At 40.7% G+C, this 25,060-nt stretch overlaps 1 protein-coding gene across 2 annotated transcripts in view; it reads left to right on the forward strand.

The window, feature by feature from the left end:
• Positions 1 to 22,918, forward strand: part of NFKB1 (nuclear factor kappa B subunit 1) — a 115,448-nt gene extending 92,530 nt beyond the window's left edge. For both annotated transcript variants that reach the window (XM_003829955.6, XM_008955333.6), the window contains exons 13-24: positions 508 to 597; positions 1,754 to 1,948; positions 3,136 to 3,277; positions 6,509 to 6,623; positions 12,120 to 12,321; positions 12,774 to 12,943; positions 13,273 to 13,375; positions 16,193 to 16,317; positions 17,673 to 17,739; positions 18,068 to 18,240; positions 19,064 to 19,220; positions 22,055 to 22,918. In XM_003829955.6, coding sequence (XP_003830003.2) covers positions 508 to 597; positions 1,754 to 1,948; positions 3,136 to 3,277; positions 6,509 to 6,623; positions 12,120 to 12,321; positions 12,774 to 12,943; positions 13,273 to 13,375; positions 16,193 to 16,317; positions 17,673 to 17,739; positions 18,068 to 18,240; positions 19,064 to 19,220; positions 22,055 to 22,215 — 1,700 coding nt within the window. In that variant the 3' untranslated portion in view covers positions 22,216 to 22,918. The remainder of the gene's footprint in view (positions 1 to 507; positions 598 to 1,753; positions 1,949 to 3,135; positions 3,278 to 6,508; positions 6,624 to 12,119; positions 12,322 to 12,773; positions 12,944 to 13,272; positions 13,376 to 16,192; positions 16,318 to 17,672; positions 17,740 to 18,067; positions 18,241 to 19,063; positions 19,221 to 22,054) is intronic.
• The last annotated feature ends 2,142 nt before the right edge of the window (positions 22,919 to 25,060 follow it).

The following is a 25,060-nucleotide window of genomic DNA, read 5'->3' on the forward strand; positions in this document are numbered from 1 at the left end:
CTACGTCAGAGGGCATGACATCTAATGCCATCTGTTTTCCCAAAGAGTTGTACCAGTTTATGCTTCCACCAAAAATGCCTAAGAATGAACAGTGGTGGCCATTTTTCCATTGAGGAGTCAGTATGTTTTTCTGTGCTTTGTTTGATTTAGTTTTTTTCCTCAAGGGGTTATTTTAATGTCTTCTACATAGGCAAGTGTGAGTTTGGTTGGTGACCCTCACTATTAGCCTCTCCCCTTCACATAGGAGTGAAGGCTTTCTCCATTACAACCCCTCCCCAAATCTGGGGTGCTGTCAGAGTTGCCAAAATGTAAACTTTACCAAAGTGGAATTCTGGTAGTCCCATGACCCCCACCATGTGTCTTAGTCCCAACAGAAAAACCATGTGTGGGCACAATACTGTCCTGTCACACCAAAGGCTGTGCTCACCTGAGAGACAGACACTAAGTTGTGCTGAGTCTTTGTAAAATATCTTCATGATGTTTCATTTGTTTTACTTGCCGTTTCAGGGTATAGCTTCCCGCACTATGGATTTCCTACTTATGGTGGGATTACTTTCCATCCTGGAACTACTAAATCTAATGCTGGGATGAAGCATGGTAAGTAATGCTTTGTTCTCAATACCAAGAAAGGAAAAAAATAATTAATGCTAAAAAGGGTTTTTAAAATCATTACTTATCACAACAGTATTATCATCTTGACAAATAATTGATGAATGCAAATAAACTAAGAAGATACTTTTCCCAAAAGATATTATTTCCTGTGGCTAGTATAAACTCTATTACTTTTATATATTTTATATATTTACTTTGTAAGTGGCATGAACAGAGGAAAGAAAAGAGCATTGAAAAGAGACAACAGAGACCTGACTATTCAAACATTTTAAGCATCATCAAACTTAATGTATTCTGTCTCTTTTTTTCTCAAATAGTACACTTCTGAAATCATTTTGAGTTTTATAGGATCAGTCTTTTCCCATCAAGTCATCCCCTGAGAAGCTGCAGTTAAACCACGTGTTGATAGTTTATATTACAGGTCCATTCTAGTGTACCCATGGAAGAAATAATACTATAAAGAAGTCTTCCCATTTATTGAATACCTATTTTTGTGCCAAGTGCTTTTACATGTTTTAACTGTTATCTTCATGACTGCTCTATATGGAAAATAGTATCTCCATTTTGCACACAAAAGGCATCAAAGTTCAGAAATGTTCATACTCACTGAAGGCACACAGAAGTTAGTGGCAGAACAAGAATTTGAAGCAGGTCTCCCGCATAAAAGCTAGATGCTCTCATAGTATCTGTCAGATAACATAGTTGAACCTGAAAGAGGGTGATCAGGAATGGTACACTGGATAACTCCCACACTAAAGAATGTGAGTCGACAACACGTCTTTATGATTTGCTTTGTTCGTTAGCATTAGGAAAAAACTGCTCTGCTTTCAAGAACTTTAAAAATTCAGCTTTCCTGCAATTCATAGAAGAGCTTTATTTCATTTTTCTCCTTTACAAATAAGCAAAATGAGATTTAAGATTTTAGAAGTATACTAAAAATGATTTTTAGAAATGAGTTTAGAATATCTCCAAAACATGGTATTTATGATATGACCATTTTTAAAAGAATTTTAAATTATTATTTTTCTTTTCCTTTTGCAGCAAATTTGTCTCTTACCTTTATCTGACCTACATTGGAATAGCGAATTATCACTAAATACATTTTACTGAGAAAAATCTGATGTTTTTGCATTTATCTTAGGAACCATGGACACTGAATCTAAAAAGGACCCTGAAGGTTGTGACAAAAGTGATGACAAAAACACTGTAAACCTCTTTGGGAAAGTTATTGAAACCACAGAGCAAGATCAGGAGCCCAGCGAGGCCACCGTTGGGAATGGTGAGGTCACTCTAACGTATGCAACAGGAACAAAAGAAGAGAGTGCTGGGGTTCAGGGTAAGTGAGCACACAAATTACGTTCTGTTGGTTGGCTGGGGAGGGGTCAGTCCTAGGTGCAGAAAGATATCTGCTAATCTAAAGATGATATATCAATATCTAGTTTAGTGTACTCTTCAAAGTTCTCTATGACTTTGGAAAAGCATATGTCAGATCATTTTATTCACACTGGGATTTCCATTTTTGCTCTGTTATCTTTGAATGTAAAGGACAGAAATTTATATGTACATTCTCCAGTCATAATCATGCAGTTTTAGGGTATTGTGAGAGATAATCAGCTTCTTTTCTGGCACAGATAAATAGAGAAGTATTTCCACAAGCTTAATAGTCACCCTGTCTAGATTCTGGCTTAACCGTCATACTGAAATAGAACTTTGCCTTAAAATAGGAACTTTTCTTTTTATCTTGTGCCCTCTTTGAAGAAGTAGGATTAGGAGAAAATGTACTTTTGCGTTTACTGTGAACCAATACTTATTAGCATATGTGTCATGATTCTAGGTCATCCTAGATCGTACTAAGAAGACGTCTATAAAAGCAAAGGTAGTAAATATTTAGAGTTGGTGGCCACATGTGGTGTCTATCACATATGCTTTTATTTTACACCCCTTTAAAAATGTATAAGCCATGATTAGCTAGGGAGCTCTATGAAAAGCAGGCCATAAACAGGTTTTGGCCCAGAGGTCACAAATGCCATTCCCTGACCTTAATGGAACAAACTTTACAAAAACGTGAGTGGCTCATTGAACGTCTCTGTTTATGGCAGAGACGTGTGTTTTTTCACACATTGCCTAACAAGCTAATTGTTAGAGATTCCAATGAAGGATTATTTCACCAAGATATTGGTGATTTAAAATCACGGTAAAATCTAACATTGTTTGGAGACTGTTTTCCTTAAAATAACAGATAATGGTCGTTCCCTTAAAATAACACATTTCTAAACTTTTTTCCTCTAACAAATCATACACAGATTCTTTAAGATCAATCTCTAACTATATTTGTCAGTGACCCAGTGTCCAATTCTGCTTTTTCTAGTCAACACAATCCAAAAGCATTGAAAGAACATTTTCAACTAAAATGATACGTCAAGGTGTCAGAACACTGATGCTGGTCAGTTTGTCCTTAAGCATGCCATACCCATAAAACAAAAGTAGGAACACTCAACTATGATTGTGGTCATTGCCTTACAGATAACCTCTTTCTAGAGAAGGCTATGCAGCTTGCAAAGAGGCATGCCAATGCCCTTTTCGACTACGCGGTGACAGGAGACGTGAAGATGCTGCTGGCCGTCCAGCGCCATCTCACTGCTGTGCAGGATGAGAATGGGGACAGGTAAGTCAGAACTTTTGCATGATAGGTTGTCCTGGGTAGGGAAGAAGAAGAGCATCGTATAATGCATACTGACTAGAGATAAAAATAATTGTTCAAATATATTGAGTCCTCTAACTGGAATGATGAAGAAAAATAATGTGTGAATAAGGTTAAGTAGCACAATTTGCTGCTCCATCCTGCTGCTGTCATCTGTTGGAATCTGTAGTAGCTGGAGGACTCATCTAAGAGTGAATCTCTCTGGGCAAGAAAACTAAGATGTGTGTAGGTAATGGTACTTTTTGAAAAGCCTTGCTTTGTTTATTGAAGTAATATTTGGAGAATTGTTAAGAGTCCTACCAAATCCCTGAAGCATTGTTATCCCAGCTGCATATTTATGACAGTGTACTCAAGAAAAAGCCCAATAAAGGCAGCAACAACAACAGAAAGATTAAGAGGGACTGGTCATTCTTTCCCGGTTACTGGTTTCTTCTCTGCTCCCTCTTCTGATGGTCATCAGTCTATGACTGTTTCAGACTTTTGTGACTGCTCCAGCCCATATGTGGGAGTCGAACATTCCAAACACCATGCCTTCCATTCTTGCTATTACTGAGATTGTATTTGCAAACCACCTGGCTTCTTTCTAAAACAGTTCTCTTAGTCCTTTCATTGAGACTTCTAAAATGATCTCGAAAGCCTATAAAAATAACAAGAGACAGCAGCCTTCACATTCAAGTCAAGTGCCTTATCTAAAACCTTCCTAAAATAGCATCAACATAGAGAAATCCTTTTCTGTGGAAGAGCTCTTGAGTGCTGTGTTTCAGACTTCAGTTTAAAAATTAAACCAAGCACTTTAGGAAAGTAACAACCTCAGGGTTTCAAGCAGAGACACCTTTGTTCTCATTCCTTGCAACGTAACCAAGGATGTGGTATAACCACTGGCCTTGTTATACAGTATGAGAGGAACCAGTACAACCTTCTTGGTATAAAGCCATGAATAGCAGAATGCTTTTTCAGGGTTAAATAATCCAGTTAGCATTCAGTAGCATACAACCACAAGAAAAAGCAGTTAACCAAGACAGTACAGCAGTGTTTCAAGTGGCATTTCCAGGGACCTGTTAAATTGATAAGTCTAAGAAGATGAGCACATACAGGTTAGAAAGGAAGTGCTGATATCTGAAGGGAGGATTGTTGGAAGGAATACAAGGTGAGGCACATGCAAGTTCCCTCCTAAGACCCAAGCACACTCACACAAGCCGGCTCTCAGAGAGGCCACAGATTTGGGACTTGGAGAGACCAGAGGATCCTCATAAGAGCATAGGTATAGGGCAGCTTTTGGCCATCACAGCCCAAGTCTATTGTTTTAATTCAGCTCGTCATATCTGGCTAATAGTTTAAATCCTGTGGCCATTAGTCATCATAGAAAATATAATAAAGAAAAATATATAAAACTTCTGCTATTGGGGAAATTCCCATAAGGGTGTGAGGATTTGAGGGGGAGGGGGAATGTACTTCTGCTATGAAATGCTGAGCAGCACATGGAAATTTTCGAGCAGTTTTAGAAGTATGACCTTTTTCTTGGTGTATGTGCATCATGTCTATGTCAGAGTTTAGGCCCTTTTCAGAAGTCTTCTTCCAGTATCACATTTCAAGAAGCAATAGTGAAACCCTGAGATCATCCGTTTTAAAATATTTCTCAAGTAGCAAAATCACAATTTAGTTTTTTAGGCTCTTCTGTGCCGGAGTTAATCCCAAGTACGATATACTTGCTATTGCTAAGGAAGAGGCTTGAGTAAAGTGGCACCTGATAGCTTATTTTAGAGAAGATCCAGCCTGTACCTCGTGTCCCAGATGTAGTGCTGCTGCGAGATGCTTTAGTGTGCTCTGCACCTCAATCTGTCCATGCTCTGGAGTGGTCATCTTCTTAGACATTCATCTGAATGTCTTTAGAACAGTGCACATGTATCCCCTATGCAGGATTGCTTAAGGGATTAAGAGATGGCTTTGGAGTAAGACAGGCCTGGGCTTGAATCCCAGCTTCACCACGTATTGGCCTTGACTGAGTTATATGATGCCTGCAAGTCTCAGTTTCATTAGCTGAAAAGTGAAGATAATATTACCTAACTCATAGGATTATTGTTATAGTAAAAAGACAATATGTATCAAATGCTTAGCATAGTCTGGTAAATCAAAGCTCCCAACAAATAGTAGCCACTGGTAAAATGATTGTTATTGTTATTGTTTTGAATTTTAATAGTATGTTTTTTAATAATTAAAAGAATTACGCTCCTGTGAGTGACTTTGACACCACCAGTATGTTCAGCCTCATTAGCGTAAGCTCTTAAGTTCCTTCTATCATTCTTATTTTTGTGCCTCTACTGCATGCTAGGGCTGTAAGGCTGACTCAGACAGAACCTGCCCCAGAGATGACAGGACAGAGAACGAGAAAAATGTGTAGAAAACTGCAGTTGCATAACCAAGCAGTAAATTTGAGAGGGACAACTTGCTCCACCTAGGAGGTTAGGAAAGTATTCTCTGAGGATGTCAGGTTTGAACTGGAATATAAAGGATGGAGTAGGCATTGTTCAGGCAGAAGAAAGGAGCAAAAACATTCCAGGCAGAGGGAATATTTGCCGGAATGTTTGCAGGAGTGGTGGGAAATACAATCACTTTGTTTCTTCACAAGTTTACTGCAAGAATTTTCTTCCAGTAGTTAAAAGCTTCACTCCATTCTCCCCTCTTGGGATCTGGAAAGATCTTTAAAAAACCACCACACTGTATTTTGGAGGAGGGCAGCAGGGCTAGGTGAGGTAACTAAGTTTTTCTGAACAATTCTTAGTGCCAGGCATTCATTTTACATAGAATCTGTGTGTCAGGAAAAGTCAGGGGGAAAGGTAGAGAAGAAAACCGCCCAAAGCCATGGTATAGAGGCAGAATTGGGATTTAAGCTTAGGTCTTTCTGGGCTGGAAGCCTCAGTGTGTTTATACATCAAGGGGTCAGACCTGAATGCTCCCAGAGGCCAGGAAGGTACCACAAATAACATAGCAGCCTTGGGTAGGCAGTTGGGAGGGACCAGTCCTCTGGAGACAGCATCCCACCTCAGATTCAATGCATTTTATAGATTCAAAACATTTTAGGGCCAAATAAAACTAGGTATGAGAGCAGATTCCATTCTTGAGTCTAATCACATCTTGGGAATCTTTTCTTTTTCATTAACATTTTAGTGAATTATTGCCACTGTGTTTTCATTCCAGTGTCTTACACTTAGCAATCATCCACCTTCATTCTCAACTTGTGAGGGATCTACTAGAAGTCACATCTGGTTTGATTTCTGATGACATTATCAACATGAGAAATGATCTGTACCAGGTAAGCAGAAATCTCAAGAAAACAACTGAAGAAAAATCTGTAGTTTACTTTTTCTTCTGTTATGTTTGGGTGCATGTTATTTTTAGTAATGTTAACAGTAGAAAAAACAAAAACAAACCTTTGTAGGTAATATCTAAAATCACATTAGTTGAGAATGTTACTTTATGATGTAGGATCCTTTGATCTGTGGGTATAACAGCCATCAAGCCACAATGAAATTCAGCATCCCGCTGGGGGAAGGCAAACTTTAAACTTTAGAAATCAAACAGTTTTTTCATTTAAGAGGGAGAAACTAAAGTAAAAATGTCACATCTGTCAAGAAAAATAAAGTTAAAAAAAGTTTGAAAAGCCAGTAATTTATAATAATTTTGAAGTCTACTGAAACATACCTTGACAACATCCAGATTAAATGTATATCAAATGAAGCATTCTGAAATCACCACACAGAAAGGTTAAAAGTTTGCTTGAGGAGGAAAAGGTGTCTTTCAAAAGCGGAAAGACAGCTCCAAGTGAGGAAAAGTGGGAACACCAGAGTTTTGCCCAAATCAGGTTTTCTTAGGAATTAATTAGGTGGGCTGAAAATACAAGTTGCGGAACTGTTTTTTCCAGAGGTCTCCCAATACTGCAAAGGGAGAGTTAGCTGGAGACACAGCGAGGCCCTTTGATGGGCATATGCAGAATTCAGGGAGAGGCAAGGAGCCTGGGAGCCACTTCGGCAGAAGCAGAGCTTGGACGTTGGTGATGGGAGCCCAGTGACCCCAGCCAGCCTCTCTGGCTGAGTGACTGCACTGGCATGAAGCCAAGATGGGGTTCGGCTCCTGAGGTTTCCTCCTTCCTGCCCCTGATTGCTTTTCCCACCTCACTGTCTTTCCCCTACTCCCACCAGTCTGCTGTATGGGGCTCCTGCCCTTGCCCACTTCTTATCTTTCCATTTGTCTCCTTCCCTTCATCGACCCGAAGCATCTTCCTCATCCTCCTTGGAGAGATGGTTTGCTGGTTCACGTGTATCTCTCACTCCAAAACTATGGCCAAAATCCTGTGTAATTATTTACTTAGTAAAGATATTTGTTCCTGCTCTCTCAGTTTTTATAGCAGTGATGTGAATCATTTCTATTTCCTCACTTTAAAGGAAAATGCTTTTATTATTTTAAAGAAAATTAATTAAAACTTCATTTTCTTTAAAGGAAATTAAAATATCTATTTTCTTATTTTTATTTCCATTCTTTAAAATGTGCTTTAGGCTGGGTGCGGTGGCTCACACCTATAATCCCAGCACTTTGGGAGGCCGAGGCAGGCGGATCATGAGATCAGGAGATCGAGATCATCCTGGCTAACATGGTGAAACCCCGTCTCTACTAAAAATACAAAAAAAAAAAAAAAAATTAGCCAGGCATGGTGGCAGGCGCCTGTAGTCCCAGCTACTCAGGAGGCTGAGGCAGGAGAATGGTGTGAACCCGGAGGCTGAGCTTGCAATGAGGCGAGATCGCACCACTGCGCTCCAGCCTGGGTGACAGAGTGACGCTCTGTCTCAAAAAAAAAAAAAAAAAAAAGTGTGCTTTAAAGTGCATTTAAAGCAAAACTACTAAAAACGTTTACATGTGGCTCTTAATAGTTTTTACCTGTGACTAGGTAAAAATTAATAGGTTTCCTGATAGGGGAAAATGACCATTTTTCATTCAATATAAGTCACCATTAGGCTTCTTCACTGGCTCTTGTGCTTCATGTCAAAGGAAAAGTAAAGTTAGTGACTCTTCACTGCCTGTTAATATAAAATAACGAGTATGAAGTGTGATTGTAGATTTACACTTAAAGGATGTCTTCTTGAAACTTTCATACCGTTTTTGGGGTCATTGGTATCCGTAAGGTCATTTTGCCTGTAAAGCTTGATTCTCGCAGACTTTTGGCTGATTGTTCCTTGTAGTCATCACAAATCTATGAATAAAACTAGGAATGGGACATTGTAGCTTGTCAGTCCTCTTTTCAAACCCTGCTTAACAGTCATATTCAAGGAATTACTTATTTTATGTTTATAAATAGGATCTGCAAAGGACACAGCACAACAGGATTAGTAGCTGTGATTTTTTTTTGGAGACGGAGTCTCACTCTGTCACCCAGACTGGAATGCAGTGGCGCGATCTCGGCTCACTGCAACCTCCACCTCCCAGGTTCAAGCGATTCTTCTGCCTCAGCCTCCTGAGTAGCTGGGATTACAGGCATGCACCACCACACCCAGCTAATTTTTGTATTTTTAGTAGAGACGGGGTTTCACCATGTTGGTCTGGCTGGTCTTGAACTCCTGATCTCGTAATCTGCCAGCCTCGGCCTCCCAAAGTGCTGGGATTACAGGCATGAGCCACTGCGTCTGGCCAGTAGCTGTGATTTTTTTTTTTATATCCTAAACTCTTTACTGTATCATTTGGTTACATATGTTGAGACTCTCCAGTGTGTTAGAGACAAAAACCCTGAAACCACCACCATTGATACTTCTATCCCTTCTGATTTGGGGACTCTCAGAAGACTATATGTCCATTTTTCCCCCACCTTACCACCAGTCTCATTAATGGGCAGTGATTCTGGCTTCCCTAGTATGCCTTCTAGGTGTCAAACACACATCCAGTGGCAACTTTGATTTGAGAATTAGAAACTGCTAAGATTTGAACTCTTGATTATCTGTTGTAAAGGTTCTCTAGTAACTATTCTTAATGGAAAATGATACAGTTCTCTAAATAATTTGGATTATTTGACAGTTAAGCATTCTTCCCAAATACCTTTCACTAATCTAAGTACATTTCTGTGACCATCTGTCATGATCAAATTCCTCTCCCCACCCACCCTCTAGAAACACACTCAAAATAGTCCAAGTGCACCGAGTTAGGATTTTTTATGAAAATATTCTCTTTAAGCCTTTTTCTCCTCTCATTCTCCTTCCCCCAACATAGACAACCACTCTATCGTGTTTGGTATGGATTGTTTTATTTGTGTATGTTCCCATAAAACATTATTGGAGGGTTTTATGTATTTTTATGTTTTTAATTATTATACATATCATGTATATTCATAGTTTTAAAAATGGTACAGAAGAATCTACATTGGAAAGTCAAAGTTGCCCACCCTGACAATGCCCAGGTCTGCTAGCACAAATGTCACTATTGTGTTTATAGGTAGTTTTTCAAGTACTGAATACAAATGTACGTATACTTGAAATACATAGGTATTTTCATATACTCTCACATACAATCCACATTATATTAAATGTACTTCTCTTGCCTTGCATTAACCTTTAAAATTTTTTTAATTTAATTTAATTATAGATTCAAAGGAGGTTACAAAAACATACTAGGAAGTCCTAGTATTTACTGCAAGGAAACCAGAGGTCTCTTCACCCAGTTTCCCCCAATGGTAACATCCTGCATAACCTCAGAACAGTGTCAAAACCTGGAAATAGACGTTGATACAATCCACAGATCTTAATCAGATTTCACCAGTTTTACACACACTTGTGTGTATCTGTATAGTTCTTTGTGCATATATTTTTTAAATGCCTAAGTGGCATTGTGCTACATGTTACTGTATGTCTGCCTTCACTGCTTATCCACACAGTTCTACATATAGCTAGTTTGTTGTTTCAGCTCCTGAAGAGAATCTAGTATGGGTCTTTCACCTATAACATCCTTGTTTCCTAGTAGTAGACATTTAACCAACTTCTAACTTCCTACCTCAGTAGATAATACTGCAGTGACTGTCCTCACTTATGTCCTCTTGTGGATTTGTGTCAGAATTTCACCCAGATACATCTGCAAGAGTTGGGTTGCTGGGACATTTGTATATTTGGCTTTCCAGAATGTCTGTGTAAGTCCCCATGCCCACAGCCATAGCATGAAGGTATAATTGTTTAAGATATAATCCTTGGATTTAAGATCTAGAAGGTTTATATCATGGAAAACCATTGATTGGACTGTGGAAGAAAATATTTTAAAAAAAAACCTCTCTGACTCATAAGATATTTTTTAATTAAATTCAAGCTACAGATAATTTATAATTCCTGAATGGTATACTATCTTATAATTTCAGATCCTTTTTTCACAATCTCATTCTCTTTCCTTTTCCCATCTCCCCAAGTAGCATTTCAGAAAACACAGATTAGTAAACACAGTTTCCATTGACTTATTTTTGAGAAGAAGGCTCTTGGCAACAATATCTAAAGTTTTGAGGACATCACTTCATTTCAGGCCAGGTTGATAGCCCTAGAAAATGAAAGAAATAAGGGCGCGTAATAATTTGGCAAAAAAAAAAAAGGGTCTTGTATAGTAAATAATCACTGTAGTTGAGATTTAGACTACCCTCCCATCATTCATCCTGCCAGTTATCACGTGCTGTGGTCACCTACACAGCTAGGAGGTTGGTGGCTCACCTGCTGCTGTAGCCAGTAACTGCTCAATGAAAAGGGAATTTTAGGCAAATTGTCACAAGACTGGCTGGATGTCATAGTTAGGCTCCTGTGAAATAAACTGATTTGTGTAAAGATACATTGCTGTTCTCTGTCAGTGAACTCAGTTATTTGAAAGATACGTTTGTGATTGTATTTGTCTTACTCATTTTTGAAAACACACAGTTTGCAAAACATCTTATTTGCATTCACCAAAGTAATACCTTGTGGGCAGGATAGTCAAATGGACTATTTAAGTACCTATTAGGTATCAGCAGCTCACCTTTTTTATTCATCTGAGCCCCCTTGGTGAGATACTTGTATTATCCTGGTTATGTTATTTAGAATCTTATAATACCTTTTATGAAATGGGTGTAGGAAAGCTATATTGACTGGTCTCAGGAGCCAGTCCATGGGAAAGTATTTTTTAATTTAGTAAATTTAGTTTCCATGTCAGCATAGAATCATGGCACTTTTGTTAATTGGTTTCTATTGAGTACTTTATTTAAATTTCTTCAGTGAAAACATAGCCTTAATTTGATTTGTTAATATAAAATTATCAGCTGGAGGTAACTCCTACCAGATATTTAAGAAAACTAAATTTGCTACTAGGTGTGCTCAAAATCAACAATCAGTGGGTTGTAGTGAGAAACAAGAAGCTATTAAGACTTGTAAATATGAAAATAACCCACCACAGAAAAAATTGTAAGTATATGAAGTGATGGATTTGTAACTTAGCCTGATTTAATCATTTTATGTTGTAAACTTAGATTAAAACATCACATTGTACCTCATAAATATATACAATTACTATTTGTCAATTAAATTTAAGATAAATAAGAATTTTAAAACATGAATTATTGAATGGCTAAGTGTTAGTACAGTATATGTACTTCATTAGCATATAGTATGGAACAGGATAACTTGGGTGCCAAGGTCAGAAGTTAATCTGGGAATGAGAAATATTCCTTCAGTATGGCCCCACCTATTGCAGTAACAGCTACCAAGCTGTGAGTTGTAAGTAAGTATTCACTGCTGACCAGTGAATCTCCTGCCCTTTCACTTTCCAGACACCCTTGCACTTGGCAGTGATCACTAAGCAGGAAGATGTGGTGGAGGATTTGCTGAGGGCTGGGGCCGACCTGAGCCTTCTGGACCGCTTGGGTAACTCTGTTTTGCACCTAGCTGCCAAAGAAGGACATGATAAAGTTCTCAGTGTCTTACTCAAGCACAAAAAGGCAGCACTACTTCTTGACCACCCCAACGGGGACGGTAAGAGACAATCACACATCATTGGTGTAACTTTCTCCACCTTCTAAATATCTACTAGGTATTTGATAAACGTGTGTTATTTGATTTGCACCCAAAAGTGCTTTCCTTAGTCACCTGGAGTTCATCATCTCTTTTGGGCATTTCTGTTGCTCACCAAAGCTAATTTTTTTAAAGATGATTTGGAATAGTTAGTAGGAGGAGAAAGCAGAGGCCTGAGTAAAGATTCATCTTGAAGTACACAAAGCGTCGTTTATTCAGAGAATGTTTATTTATGTTCATGTCTCCTGAGAACATAATAGGAGACTGTGGGTCTTCAAAGCACAACAATAGACTTATAGTATCATTACTGTCCCTCCCCATGATTCAGTTTTTGCCATTTCCTTCAGCTTCACAAGGGCCATCTTGTGAGTTAGCCATCCCATCCTGTGACTGTCCCTTTGCTTGGACTCTAGGTCTGAATGCCATTCATCTAGCCATGATGAGCAATAGCCTGCCATGTTTGCTGCTGCTGGTGGCCGCTGGGGCCGACGTCAATGCTCAGGAGCAGAAGTCCGGGCGCACAGCACTGCACCTGGCTGTGGAGCACGACAACATCTCATTGGCAGGCTGCCTGCTCCTGGAGGTGAAGGGCACACTTATTTGCTTTTGCATTAAATTTCTGAGGGAGATTTAAGGAAATCTTTTCAAAGAATGAAGTCAGTAGCTGCTGTTCTCCCTTACAATCAGCTCTATTTGTTTAACATTTATGGAGGGCTTCAGAGTACCACCTTTAGACATTCCCCCAACCCCCTTGCTTGGCATCTCTAACTGGGGATTTCTTCAATGACAGAGCCAGCCCAAAGTAGCAATTGGGCTAGTAATAGGACCCAAGGAGCCATGCACACTGGGAGGTGGGGACAAAAGGGCAAGAGAACCTTCCACTAACGCTTTCTTGTGTGGGCTGGATTGTAGGGTGATGCCCATGTGGACAGTACTACCTACGATGGAACCACACCCCTGCATATAGCAGCTGGGAGAGGGTCCACCAGGCTGGCAGCTCTTCTCAAAGCAGCAGGTAAGATGGTGATCTGGCGGTCATTAATGAAAAATGTTACCAGGAATGCAAACCCAACTTCAATAGAGCAGTCATGTTGCCTTCTTTAAGCCACAGACCTACTACTGAAAAACAAGGGTAAATAAAAATTATATGGCAAATCACATTTTATCTGCCATAAGGCACTGTTTGGACTAGTAATCTTGGGCTTTACCCTGATAGTCATTTTAGTTTTTACTTTCTGATTGATCTGTTTGTTTGGGGTTTGATTGTTTAGATTGCCTCCCATGACAAAGGGTCTTTTCAAAGTAGAGTTTGATTCCTTATAGAATTCTGAGTGGTATTAGTCTCAGATCATATCAGAAGGCCCCAGAAGAAAAAGATTATTGGTATAAGAAATCATTTAAAGACTTCATTTTGAAAGAAATATCTCTTAGAAATTGAAGTGTAGGAAAAAGAAAATGGGCCATGTATTAAGACCCATTATGTGGAAGGCACTAAAAATGGCTAGCACTTATTGACCTTTCTGTGTACCAGGCACTGTGATATGCACTTTATGTGCACAGTCTCATTTAATGCCCAATTACCCCTTGTGACAAATACCATTATTCCCCATCTTAGAGTCAAGGAAACAGACTAGAGAGACTACCAGATCCCACTTCAGGGTTCCAGTAAGTGACAGAGCTATGAATCACACTTTGGCAGTGTGAACTTCAAGACTTTATTCTCTGTACTATGTTTCTCTCTCCTATTTTGCTTACAGGTTTGCAGATGTTATTCCATTTAATTCTCTAGTCCTGTGAAGTATAGAAAATTATCCATGCTGATCTTTGAATCTCCAGTGCCTTGCATATTTAGAACCTCAAAATATGTGTAATGAAATTGGCATCTGAAGCCTGCCCTGACATATCTGATATACTTTAGAGGCTTTTTTTTTTTTTAACTTAAAAGGTAAATGCTTCATAAATTCAAGAAAACAAAGCAAAAGACATAGGAACTTTTTCTTTGGGACACCATATTTTTCTTTTCTCTTTTGTTAAATAGAACTTTTTCTTGAACAAGAAACTCTGATTGCAGTGGGTATTAATAGTTTTAGAAGACACTGATTAATTAAATGCCTTCCAACAAGAAGCTGTAACCAGCCAGACGTGATGGCTCACACCTGTAATCCCAGCACTTTCAGAGGCTGAGGTGGGAGGATCACTTGCACTAGGAGTGTGAGACCAACCAGGTTAACATTGTAAGACCTCATCTCCATTAAAAAATTTAAAAAGTAGCCAGGCATGGTGGCATGCGCCTATAGTCCCAGCTAGTTTGGAGGCCGAGGTAGAAGTATCGCTTGAGCCTGGGAGTTCAAGGGTGCAGTGAGCTACAGTTTCACCATTGCACTCCAGCCTGAGCTATAGAATAAGACCCTGTCTCCAAAAAAAAAAAAAAAAGAAAAAGAAAAAGAAGGAAACTATAACCCTTTTTAAAATGCTTTATATTGAATTCTCAGAATCCCATGAAAGGAAAAGCAAGTAACAGTTTCTCTGATATATAAATGAAGAAACTCAGATGAAAAACCAAGTCCTAATCTTAATGTCATGGAAAAGGTCAGTTAAGTCCGAGTGTGGTGGCTCACACCTGTAATCCCAGCACTTTGGGAGGCCAGGGTGGGTGGATCACCTGAGACTGGCAGTTTGAGACTCACCTGGCCAACATGACGAAACCCCATCTCTACTAAAAATACAAAAATTAGCTGGGCGTGGTGGCATGCATCTGTAATCCCAGCTACTCAGAAGGCTGAGGAAGGAGAATAACTTGAGCCCTGGAGGCTGAGGTTGCAGTGAGCTGAGACTGCGCCATTGCACTCCAGCCTGGGCAACAGAGCAAGACTCCATCTCAAAAAAAAAAAAGCGTCAGTTAAGGGATAGCTCATCCCTCCACACTTTGGTCCTGTAAATTGTTCATCTTAATTTCTCCATGGATTACATTTATTGCCTCATAGATCAGGCCAGAACTGGGAGAATAAAATCAAGAAACAGCATGAAGATCCTTCTTTGTTTCCCATTAAGTACTCCTCTATTATTGATATTGACCCATCTGATGTTCTCCCAGCAAGATAAAAACAAGTTCCTCCCTCAAAAATGGCATCATTAGACATCAAGCTAAACACTCATAAAAATCATCTAAGCCTCTGAGAAGTAACTCTAGCTCTAGTCTTTGAGTTACTTTGGTGTTTTGTTTATTTGTTTGTTGTTTTTGTTTTTGCTGGATGCTAAAGAGCAGACTACATTTCCCAAAATATTTCAATAATTATACTTCCTAGCAGGTTTGTTTATTTAAAGATCAGAACCCTGGCATTGCTGTACCCAGCAATGAAACTGGCCATGCTGTCACTAGACATCAAGCATCTTTGCTCTTTTGAGTGTCCAAGAAAAGGGGCTGAGAAATACACATTGTCATGCATAAATTTGAACAGTTAGGACCCTAATCCTGAGGGTGCACCCTAGTGGCTGTAATCATGCTGTCCATCAGCCCTAAGATTAAAGATGCACTATTCAGTTGAGAAATATCCTGTAGAGTTAAATGTGAAAGAGTATTTGAAGTCTTTTTTTTTTCAATAGTATCTTTGGCTATTTCAGGTGTCATAAGACACTTTAACAATCAAAGTAAATTACAATTTTAAAATAATTTCTCTGGATATTCCAGTAGAAATGTTTTATGATTTAAAAATTATCCAGGAGATTGCCTCAAGCTGCTACATTGCTTTGCCTTTGGGAATCTGACCTTTGCAGGCAGTTGGAAGTTGACAAGATCTGGGTTTACCTAATGCTGTGTAATCTAACTTCGCAGGAGCAGATCCCCTGGTGGAGAACTTTGAGCCTCTCTATGACCTGGATGACTCTTGGGAAAATGCAGGAGAGGATGAAGGAGTTGTGCCTGGAACCACGCCTCTAGATATGGCCACCAGCTGGCAGGTGAGTGCCGCTCCATCTGTCTGATGGCTGCCCCTGAGGGAGTCAGAGGTTCAGGAATGTAAGAACAGATGGTCTTCCTGGTGCTTTATTCCCCAAAGAACATGACTTTTATTTTTAAGAAAGTCTGTTTGTCAGAGACCATTTTTATCTTGAAAAACCCTATCCATGAAAGATCTAGGTCAGCTGAGTTCTAAGTACGAAAGTGTATGCCTAATCAGATCAGAGTTGAGATGTGAGAAAAGGTTAGAAGAAAAACACAAAATTCACATAAAAGTTACCCATTCCAAATTCACACCATAATTGTTACCATCTCAATTTCTGAAGCTAGGATAAATGTTACTGTTTGCTTAGGACTTAGGTAAGTGATTTCAGGATGTAAAAATAAACTAAGAATTCTTCTTAGAATTTCAATAAATATAAACAGAGTAAATAGATTTAAAGCCTTCCTCAAAACTCCACAGGGCTGAGATCTGAAGGTATAAAGCAGTTACTAGGTCATTTGGCCCCAGGAAGAAAAGCCAGAGGGAGGAGGTGGGCAGCATGCAAGATCTCCAACATGACAAGATCAGTTCTTCTAGAGGCGAGAGCTGCTCCACTTCTAAAACTGCTCATGTGCCTCCCACAGCCTGTATGTGTCCAGCTCACTGACGTTGGCAGAGACTCCATGGTTCTCCCTTTATGTTAGCACCTCATTTCCCCAGAAGGCCTTGCCACAGAACACAAAAAGATGATGCACTCAGTGACCCCACGCTCTCCTTACCCAGGTCAGCCAGCAACAGAGTGACTGCAGAGAACACCACAAATGCCTTGGCAGCTACAGAATAATTTTTCTTTTAGCCTAAGACAATTCTGGACCCTCAGTTAAAATGTCAGTATTGCCAGAGGGTTAACACCAAGCCTTGTGAACATCTAGACATCTCAATTTGAGCAAGTTTATACAATTCATTCTCATAAGCTTGTTACTATGGAAGAAGGGAGACAGCTTCACAGCTCTGAGTAAGCTCTTCACTAGCCTTAGGTCTCTGAGCAGGAGATGATTGACATGGTGGCCTGGACTGCCTGTTCCTTCCAAAAGGCTATAGCTCTGACTCTCTGCAGTTTGGTTGGGTATTCTGACCCAGCTCAGAGAGTTTGTGCAAAGCACTATTTCCCAGTACCAGAGCCCCTACAGCTGTTCTTCCCCCAAAGGGTACCATATTCTTGGAGGGTGGTCCTGATTCCTCTTGCCATTCCTCCATCATTAGGGTACCAGGCCCTCCTAAGGAGGACATGCTGAGTTGTTTATTATAAAGAAACAGACTGCCCTAGTGGTCCCTTCGATGTATAACGATTTCTGGTGTTTTTCTTTCCAACAGGTATTTGACATATTAAATGGGAAACCATATGAGCCAGAGTTTACATCTGATGATTTACTAGCACAAGGTGGGTTGTGATAAAACCAGATTCTCTTAACCATTATTATCTCCACACTGTCATTTAAAGGGAGGAACCAGCATTATCCAGGGTCTACTGTTAAAAGTACATTTCTTATTTCAGAACCAAAAGATGCTGGAGGTAGATAAGGAGAATATCCAGTTTTAATCTACTGTAAATATATACTGCCTTCTACTCAGCTGGGCTTTGACCTTCAAGTAGAGTAGCTTGGTTGGTTCCACTGGGAGTTGGACGGCAAGCCAGGCAGCAATGATCAGTCCCTCCAGAGTGTCTATGGCATGTTAGAACAAGTGTGTTCCTTCTTCATTTCCTTCAGGAGACATGAAACAGCTGGCTGAAGATGTGAAGCTGCAGCTGTATAAGTTACTAGAAATTCCTGATCCAGACAAAAACTGGGCTACTCTGGCGCAGAAATTAGGTCTGGGGATACTTAATAATGCCTTCCGGCTGAGTCCTGCTCCTTCCAAAACACTTATGGACAACTATGAGGTAACACCTTACCTTACAGATTTAGCAATTTTCATTTGACTTTACTCTGTAACATCTCTGGCCAGGGCATAATCTCCGTCCCTTTTCCTTAACTCTGAAGAAGAAAACCAGTCATTGCCCAAGGCCTGGGAGGGTGACCCAGGCCAAGTTGGCAGCCCATCTTCCTGAGAATGCTGTTTTCAGATACCTTCAGATTTTCCCCGTTTTCAAATACCTGGAGACTTCCTGTGAAAATGCTACGTAGAGGGTCAGGATTTTCACAGAACTTTAACGGCCCTGAGCAAACAATCGACTGTAATCAACATGTGTAGCTTCCTGTCCCCAAGAACACACCTTACCCCATGGCAGGGCATTGAGTCATGTTCTGTGAGGTGACTCCTAGTGGAGCCATTACCCGGGGATTTTTTTTTTTTTTTCATTTCTAAAACTAAAATGTAGAAAAGCATGGGGTGAAGTTTTCTGTTGAAAATTTCATGGTTAGCTTTTGTTTCTGCATGGATTTCAGAGCTTCAGCTTACAGAGGGAGACTGTGTAGACGTCACTGTAGGCAGAGTTTCACTGCCTCAGCGCTTCTCTCGCTGTCTCTCTCTCTGCTTACTACAAACCACTTCTCTGTGATTTCCTGAGTGGTCTTTGAGCCGAAACAGGAAACTTGATTCGAAGACTGTATTTTCTTAGTCGCTCTTCTCTGCCCTTTCCATTTCCTCCTGGCTCCTGAGTGGAGGAGGCAGCATGGAAGAGGGAAGGGTGGGCTGTCCGTGCTTACAGCCTGCACTGGGACTCGAACACAAGAACATGCTCCTCCTTCCTTTCTTTCTCACAGGTCTCTGGGGGTACAGTCAGAGAGCTGGTGGAGGCCCTGAGACAAATGGGCTACACCGAAGCAATTGAAGTGATCCAGGCAGCCTCCAGCCCAGTGAAGACCACCTCTCAGGCCCACTCGCTGCCTCTCTCGCCTGCCTCCACAAGGCAGCAAATAGGTAAAAAAAAAAAAAAAGACAAAAGACAGTGGAGATATTTTCCAGCTCCCCCAGGCTGGTGTCTTCAGCTCTTTTTGGATATGGTGTGGCAGTTTTCTTTCTCGTTTTCTGGATACACTTCCCTGTGTGTCTCTCTACCCCCTGGGCTCACCCTCTGCCTCTCTTGATAGTACCATTCAGATGAGGGGGTCGTACCCTTGGAAAATCACATTGACACATGAACTACTTAGTAAACACTAAATAATACAATAAATACTAAAAACAACATGATGTGGGTGATTAAATTTAAGACATGAGAGAAATAATATTTACCTTAAAGAGAGAACCATCTCCTTCTTCCTTTGCCTCCTCTCTCAAGCTTATGACACTGACCTTGTCCCCCACCATATATGGGACTACGTGTCATGCCACCAAAAGTCTCGCAACCATGTGAAATGGACTCTCAACCCAGCCCAGTAATCCTATATTTCCTACAATTTTATTCTCCCACTCTGTAAATGACGATTCCATGCTTTCTATTTCTAAACCCCCAACACTCCTTCCCTCCCCTTACTCATGCAACACCCTTGCTTCACACTCTGTTGAAAACAGAAGAAACCAGAACCCTCTCACCTTTGCACCAAGTGCCAGCCCACCTGTGCCTGTGCCCACATTGGCAGCCTTCCATCCGGACTTGGTGGGTTAAATTTCTTTGCCCAGCTGAGGAGCCACCTCTCCCCTGAGTCTAACCCCCTCACCTTTACTAGGTTGTTGTTCCTGTTAATTCTTACCTCTCTCTCCTGTACTAGCCGTTCCTCCTCCCCACTCTCCGACTAGGTCACCTAGCAAGCATTTCATGATTTCCTCATCTTTAAAAACAAAACACACCGAAACAATCACCCTCTTGATCCCACATCCCATTTAGCTACAGTCCAAGTGCTCTATTCCCATACATAGCAGAGCTCCTCCAAAGAATTTCTTAGAGTTGTTCTTTCCAGCTTGCCACCTTCCACCCTCTGCTTGGCCTCCTGCAGTTGGGATCGCATCCCCACCACTCCACCAGGCCTGCTGTCCTCACAGTGACCGGTCACCTCCTTTTCACCTTGACCACTTGCAGAGTGTGTCATGGTTGACGCCTACCTTCAACTTCAGACCGTCTCCATTCCTGGCTCCTCCACAGCACACTCCCCTGGCTGGCTCTTCTACACTCACCTTTTAAAGTCACAGCCCTCCAGGGTCAGTCCTAAACCCTCCCTGCTTGGTACCTCACCCAAGCCCAATACTGGCTACATCTGTCAGAAGCACTGCCATCTTCCAGGAGATTAAGACAAAACCCAAGAATTCCTCAGGAGTCCTTTCTGCCACTAATCACTTCATATGCGACCCATCGAGTGTCATCCTGTCTGCAACCACCGCCCTAGTCCAGCCTGCCGTCATTTCCTGCCTAGATTCTTGCACGGCTCCTACTCAGTCCGCTTGTTTCCTTCCTGTCCACCTCCCTTCAGTCCATTCTCTGCCCAACAGATGGTATGATTCTTCTAAAAAATCAGTGACATTGTATTACTTCTGGGTTATGCCCTTCAGTTCATTCAGTCATTCATTCAGCAAATCCTGATCCAGCATACACTGTGTGCCTAGCAATGTTCGAGGTTTTAAAGATAAAACTGTGTCCCTGCTTTACTCGTTTGCTTTCTTAAACATTGCTGTGGAAGCTCTTCCTCCACACTGCGCCTCCATTCCCAAGTGTTTTCTCTGCTCCCCTGGCTCACTAGTCTGACCAACCTTTTGACTGTTTCTTCCCATTCCCTGGAAAGCTCTTAATTGGCTGGCTCTTTCTTGCCACTCAGGTTCAGCACCCATCTCACCCTGCCAGGGGGCCTTCCCAGGGGAGCAAGGGCAGACGTCATTGTCTGCACTTGAGAAAGGAATAATGTATCCGCCGGAAAACAACCCAGATCTCCTGAGTCACAGCCCAGTGCTCCTTCTGCACAGATATTAAGAAAGAAAAAAAGCAAATACTTAACATTTTTTTAAAAAGTAAATACCTAAGCATTAAGCCCTTAATTTGTAGTTATTTTTAGGATATCGCATAGTTTGTAACCCATAATAGACACCAAATAAAGATTGGTTGATTAAACAAATCAGTCAATACCAAGATGATAGTCATGCCACTGGCATTAAAGTCTTAATATTCTAATATTGGAATTTGATACATAAGAAGATAGCATTTTGATTAGTGTATGTTAGACTTCTGTTTCCTTCCTCACTGTATAGGAAATAATTTGTCTTGGTCATATCCCTAAGGACACTTGTAAACAAAGGGAATTCAACCTGGTTTTCCAGTATAGACTCATTTTCACCAAAATCATTTTACTTTTATTGCTACCAAAAATGTTTTCAAGGCAATGTATGCTGTAATAGCATATGAGGCCCAGAGAGAGATCTCATTTTTAGTTCTTGCTTCTGTCACCAATTTATTTTGCTGAGGTTCAGCAGTTTCCCCAGCTATGAAATAGATAATACAGTGGTTGGAAAACTACACTTGATTTCTAAGGGAAAAAAAGGTCCACTGTGAGTCAAGAGAATTCAGAAAGGATTCTCATAAACACAAGACTAGATTGCAGGAAGATGTGAAAGCATTTGGCTAATTCTGACATTTGGCTAATAACATCCTCACAGTATGTCCCAAGTATCTTCTGCCCTTCCCACCACGGTGAGCAGTCGTGACAGTGAGGGTGGCATAGGTGGGATGTGTGGCTGGCAGAAGCCAGTGGGCAAGAGTTGTCCACAGAATAGTCCATGAGCTTTTTAGAGCCCGGCCATTCCCCCAGTGAATTTGTGCTTTCTCCCCTCAGACGAGCTCCGAGACAGTGACAGTGTCTGCGACAGCGGCGTGGAGACATCCTTCCGCAAACTCAGCTTTACCGAGTCTCTGACCAGTGGTGCCTCACTGCTAACTCTCAACAAAATGCCCCATGATTATGGGCAGGAAGGACCTCTAGAAGGCAAAATTTAGCCTGCTGACAATTTCCCACACCGTGTAAACCAAAGCCCTAAAATTCCACTGCGTTGTCCACAAGACAGAAGCTGAAGTGCATCCAAAGGTGCTCAGAGAGCCGGCCCGCCTGAATCATTCTCGATTTAACTCGAGACCTTTTCAACTTGGCTTCCTTTCTTGGTTCATAAATGAATTTTAGTTTGGTTCACTTACAGATAGTATCTAGCAATCACAACACTGGCTGAGCAGATGCATCTGGGGATGAGGTTGCTTACTAAGCTTTGCCAGCTGCTGCTGGATCACAGCTGCTTTCTGTTGTCATTGCTGTTGTCCCTCTGCTACGTTCCTATTGTCATTAAAGGTATCACGGTTGCCACCTGGCATTCCTTCTGACCACAGCATCATTTTGCATTCAAATTAAGGGTTAAGAAAAGAGATATTTTAAAATGAGAGTCACTTGACATGCCATTTTTAAAAAAAGGCATATTGCTTTTTCTAATGTGGTTATTTCTCTGATTTGCAAAAAAAAAAAAAAAGTACTTGTCAATATTTAAACATGGTTACAATCATTGCTGAAAATGGTATTTTCCCCCTTTTCTGCATTTTGCTATTGTAAATATGTTTTTTAGATCAAATACTTTAAAGGAAAAAATGTTGGATTTATAAATGCTATTTTTTATTTTACTTTTATAATAAAAGGAAAAGCAAATTGATGACCTCACCTTGTTTGATCTGTGCAAATACTTTTCTAAGATGCTTCCTTATAATCATGGGATCATTCCGTATAGCCTGGTTATCACATTCACATTGCCTATTAGAGTCAATTTTTTAATCTAGAAATGAACAAATAATTATCAAAAGGAAAGTGTTTTAACCTAAGATGAAAGCTTTGGATTTGTCTAATCCTTACCCAGCTCATCTTATTTAGATTGTGCCACCTCACTTTCCTCCATCTCATGCAATGCTACACCTCTTCAATGTCTTCTCCACACCTCTGTGATAAAGTATTAAGATTTCCATATACCAGAGGGCCCTGGACTAGGAGCCTTCCAGCATGAAGCTTTGCTGAACAACAGGTGCTGGAGAGGATGTGGAGAAATAGGAACACTTTTACACTGTTGGTGGGACTGTAAACTAGTTCAACCATTGTGGAAGTCAGTGTGGCGATTCCTCAAGGATCTAGAACTGGAAATACCATTTGACCCAGCCATCCCATTACTGGGTATATACCCAAAGGACTATAAATCATGCTGCTATAAAGACACATGCACACGTATGTTTATTGCGGCATTATTCACAATAGCAAAGACTTGGAACCAAGCCAAATGTCCAACAATGATAGACTGGATTAAGAAAATGTGGCACATATACACCATGGAATACTATGCAGCCATAAAAAATGATGAGTTCATGTCCTTTAGGGACATGGATGAAATTGGAAATCATCATTCTCAGTAAACTATCTCAAGAACAAAAAACCAAACACTGCATATTCTCACTCATAGGTGGGAATTGAACAATGAGATCACATGGACACAGGAAGGGGAATATCACACTCTGGGGACTGTTGTGGGGTGGGGGGGAGAGGGGAGGGGGGAGGGATAGCATCGGGAGATATACCTAATGCTAGATGACGAGTTGGTGGGTGCAGCACACCAGCATGGCACATGTATACGTATGTAACTAACCTGCACAATGTGCACATGTACCCTAAAACTTAAAGTATAATTTTAAAAAAAAGTTGGGAATATGGAAGAGGAAAAAAAATCAGTTTTTGAGCGAGGTACTATTGTCGACATTGTGATGCACAACCAGGATTCCCCTTTGACAAAGGACTAGTCTGCTGGTGGTGCACTCTAGCTGTCAGCTTTCTCATGGAATGCTGCCGGGAGCCGTGTCTTCCTAGGCCACATCCATTTCCACAATGGCACCCATGCAACATTGATCAATGTGGACATATGAATAAGCCTGTCCAACCGGGGACAACACTGAAGGGTTGTTGAAGCTTCAGGGTTCCCATTAGAGAGGCTGAGGCTGCACTGCACTCAACTTCTCCCTCTGCCCATCCTGCTTACTCTCTCACCCTTCCATAGCTGTTGAGCTTGAAGGCACTCCAGAAAAACATTTAACATAAATTTCCAACTCAGAGTCAGTCTCCCCGAGAACCTTGCCTGCACAAGGTGCTTGGAACCATGCAGAACAATTTTGCGCAACACATTGAGCCATTAATCTTGAAAAACAACCCAACTTATAAAGAAGGAAATTGAGGCTTAAAGTAGACCATAGCTAAGCTGCTTCTGAGTTTACACCCAGCTCTGTCTAGCTCCAGAGCTCATGATGGGATATTATCCTGATGAGAAGGCAGATAAAAATCATTTGAGTCCAGAAGTAGGCTCCAAAATATATAGGAATTTAGTATATGATACAGTAAAATTTCAAATCAATGAGAAAAAGATGATTACTCAATGTATTAGTCTGATAAATGCTGATAAAGACATACCCGAGACTGGGTAATTTATAAAGAAAAAGAGGTTCAATAGACTCACAATTCGACGTGTTTGGGGAGGTCTCACAATCACGGCGGAAGGTGAAAGACACATCTTACCTGGCATCAGGCAAAAAGAAAATGAGAGACAAGCGAAAGGGGTTTCCCCTTACAAAACCATCAGATCTCATGAGACTTACTACTACAAGAACAGTATGGAGGAAACTGCCCTCATGATTCAATTATCTCCCACCAGGTCCCTCCCACAACACGTGGGAATTGTGGAAGCTATAATTCAAGATGAGATTTGAGTGGGGACACAGCCAAACCATATCACTCAATCAACAGAGGTCCCAACTGGCTAATCACTTGAAAACA

This window comes from Pan paniscus, chromosome 3 (genome assembly GCF_029289425.2).
Source record: "Pan paniscus chromosome 3, NHGRI_mPanPan1-v2.0_pri, whole genome shotgun sequence".
NCBI lineage: Eukaryota > Metazoa > Chordata > Mammalia > Primates > Hominidae > Pan > Pan paniscus.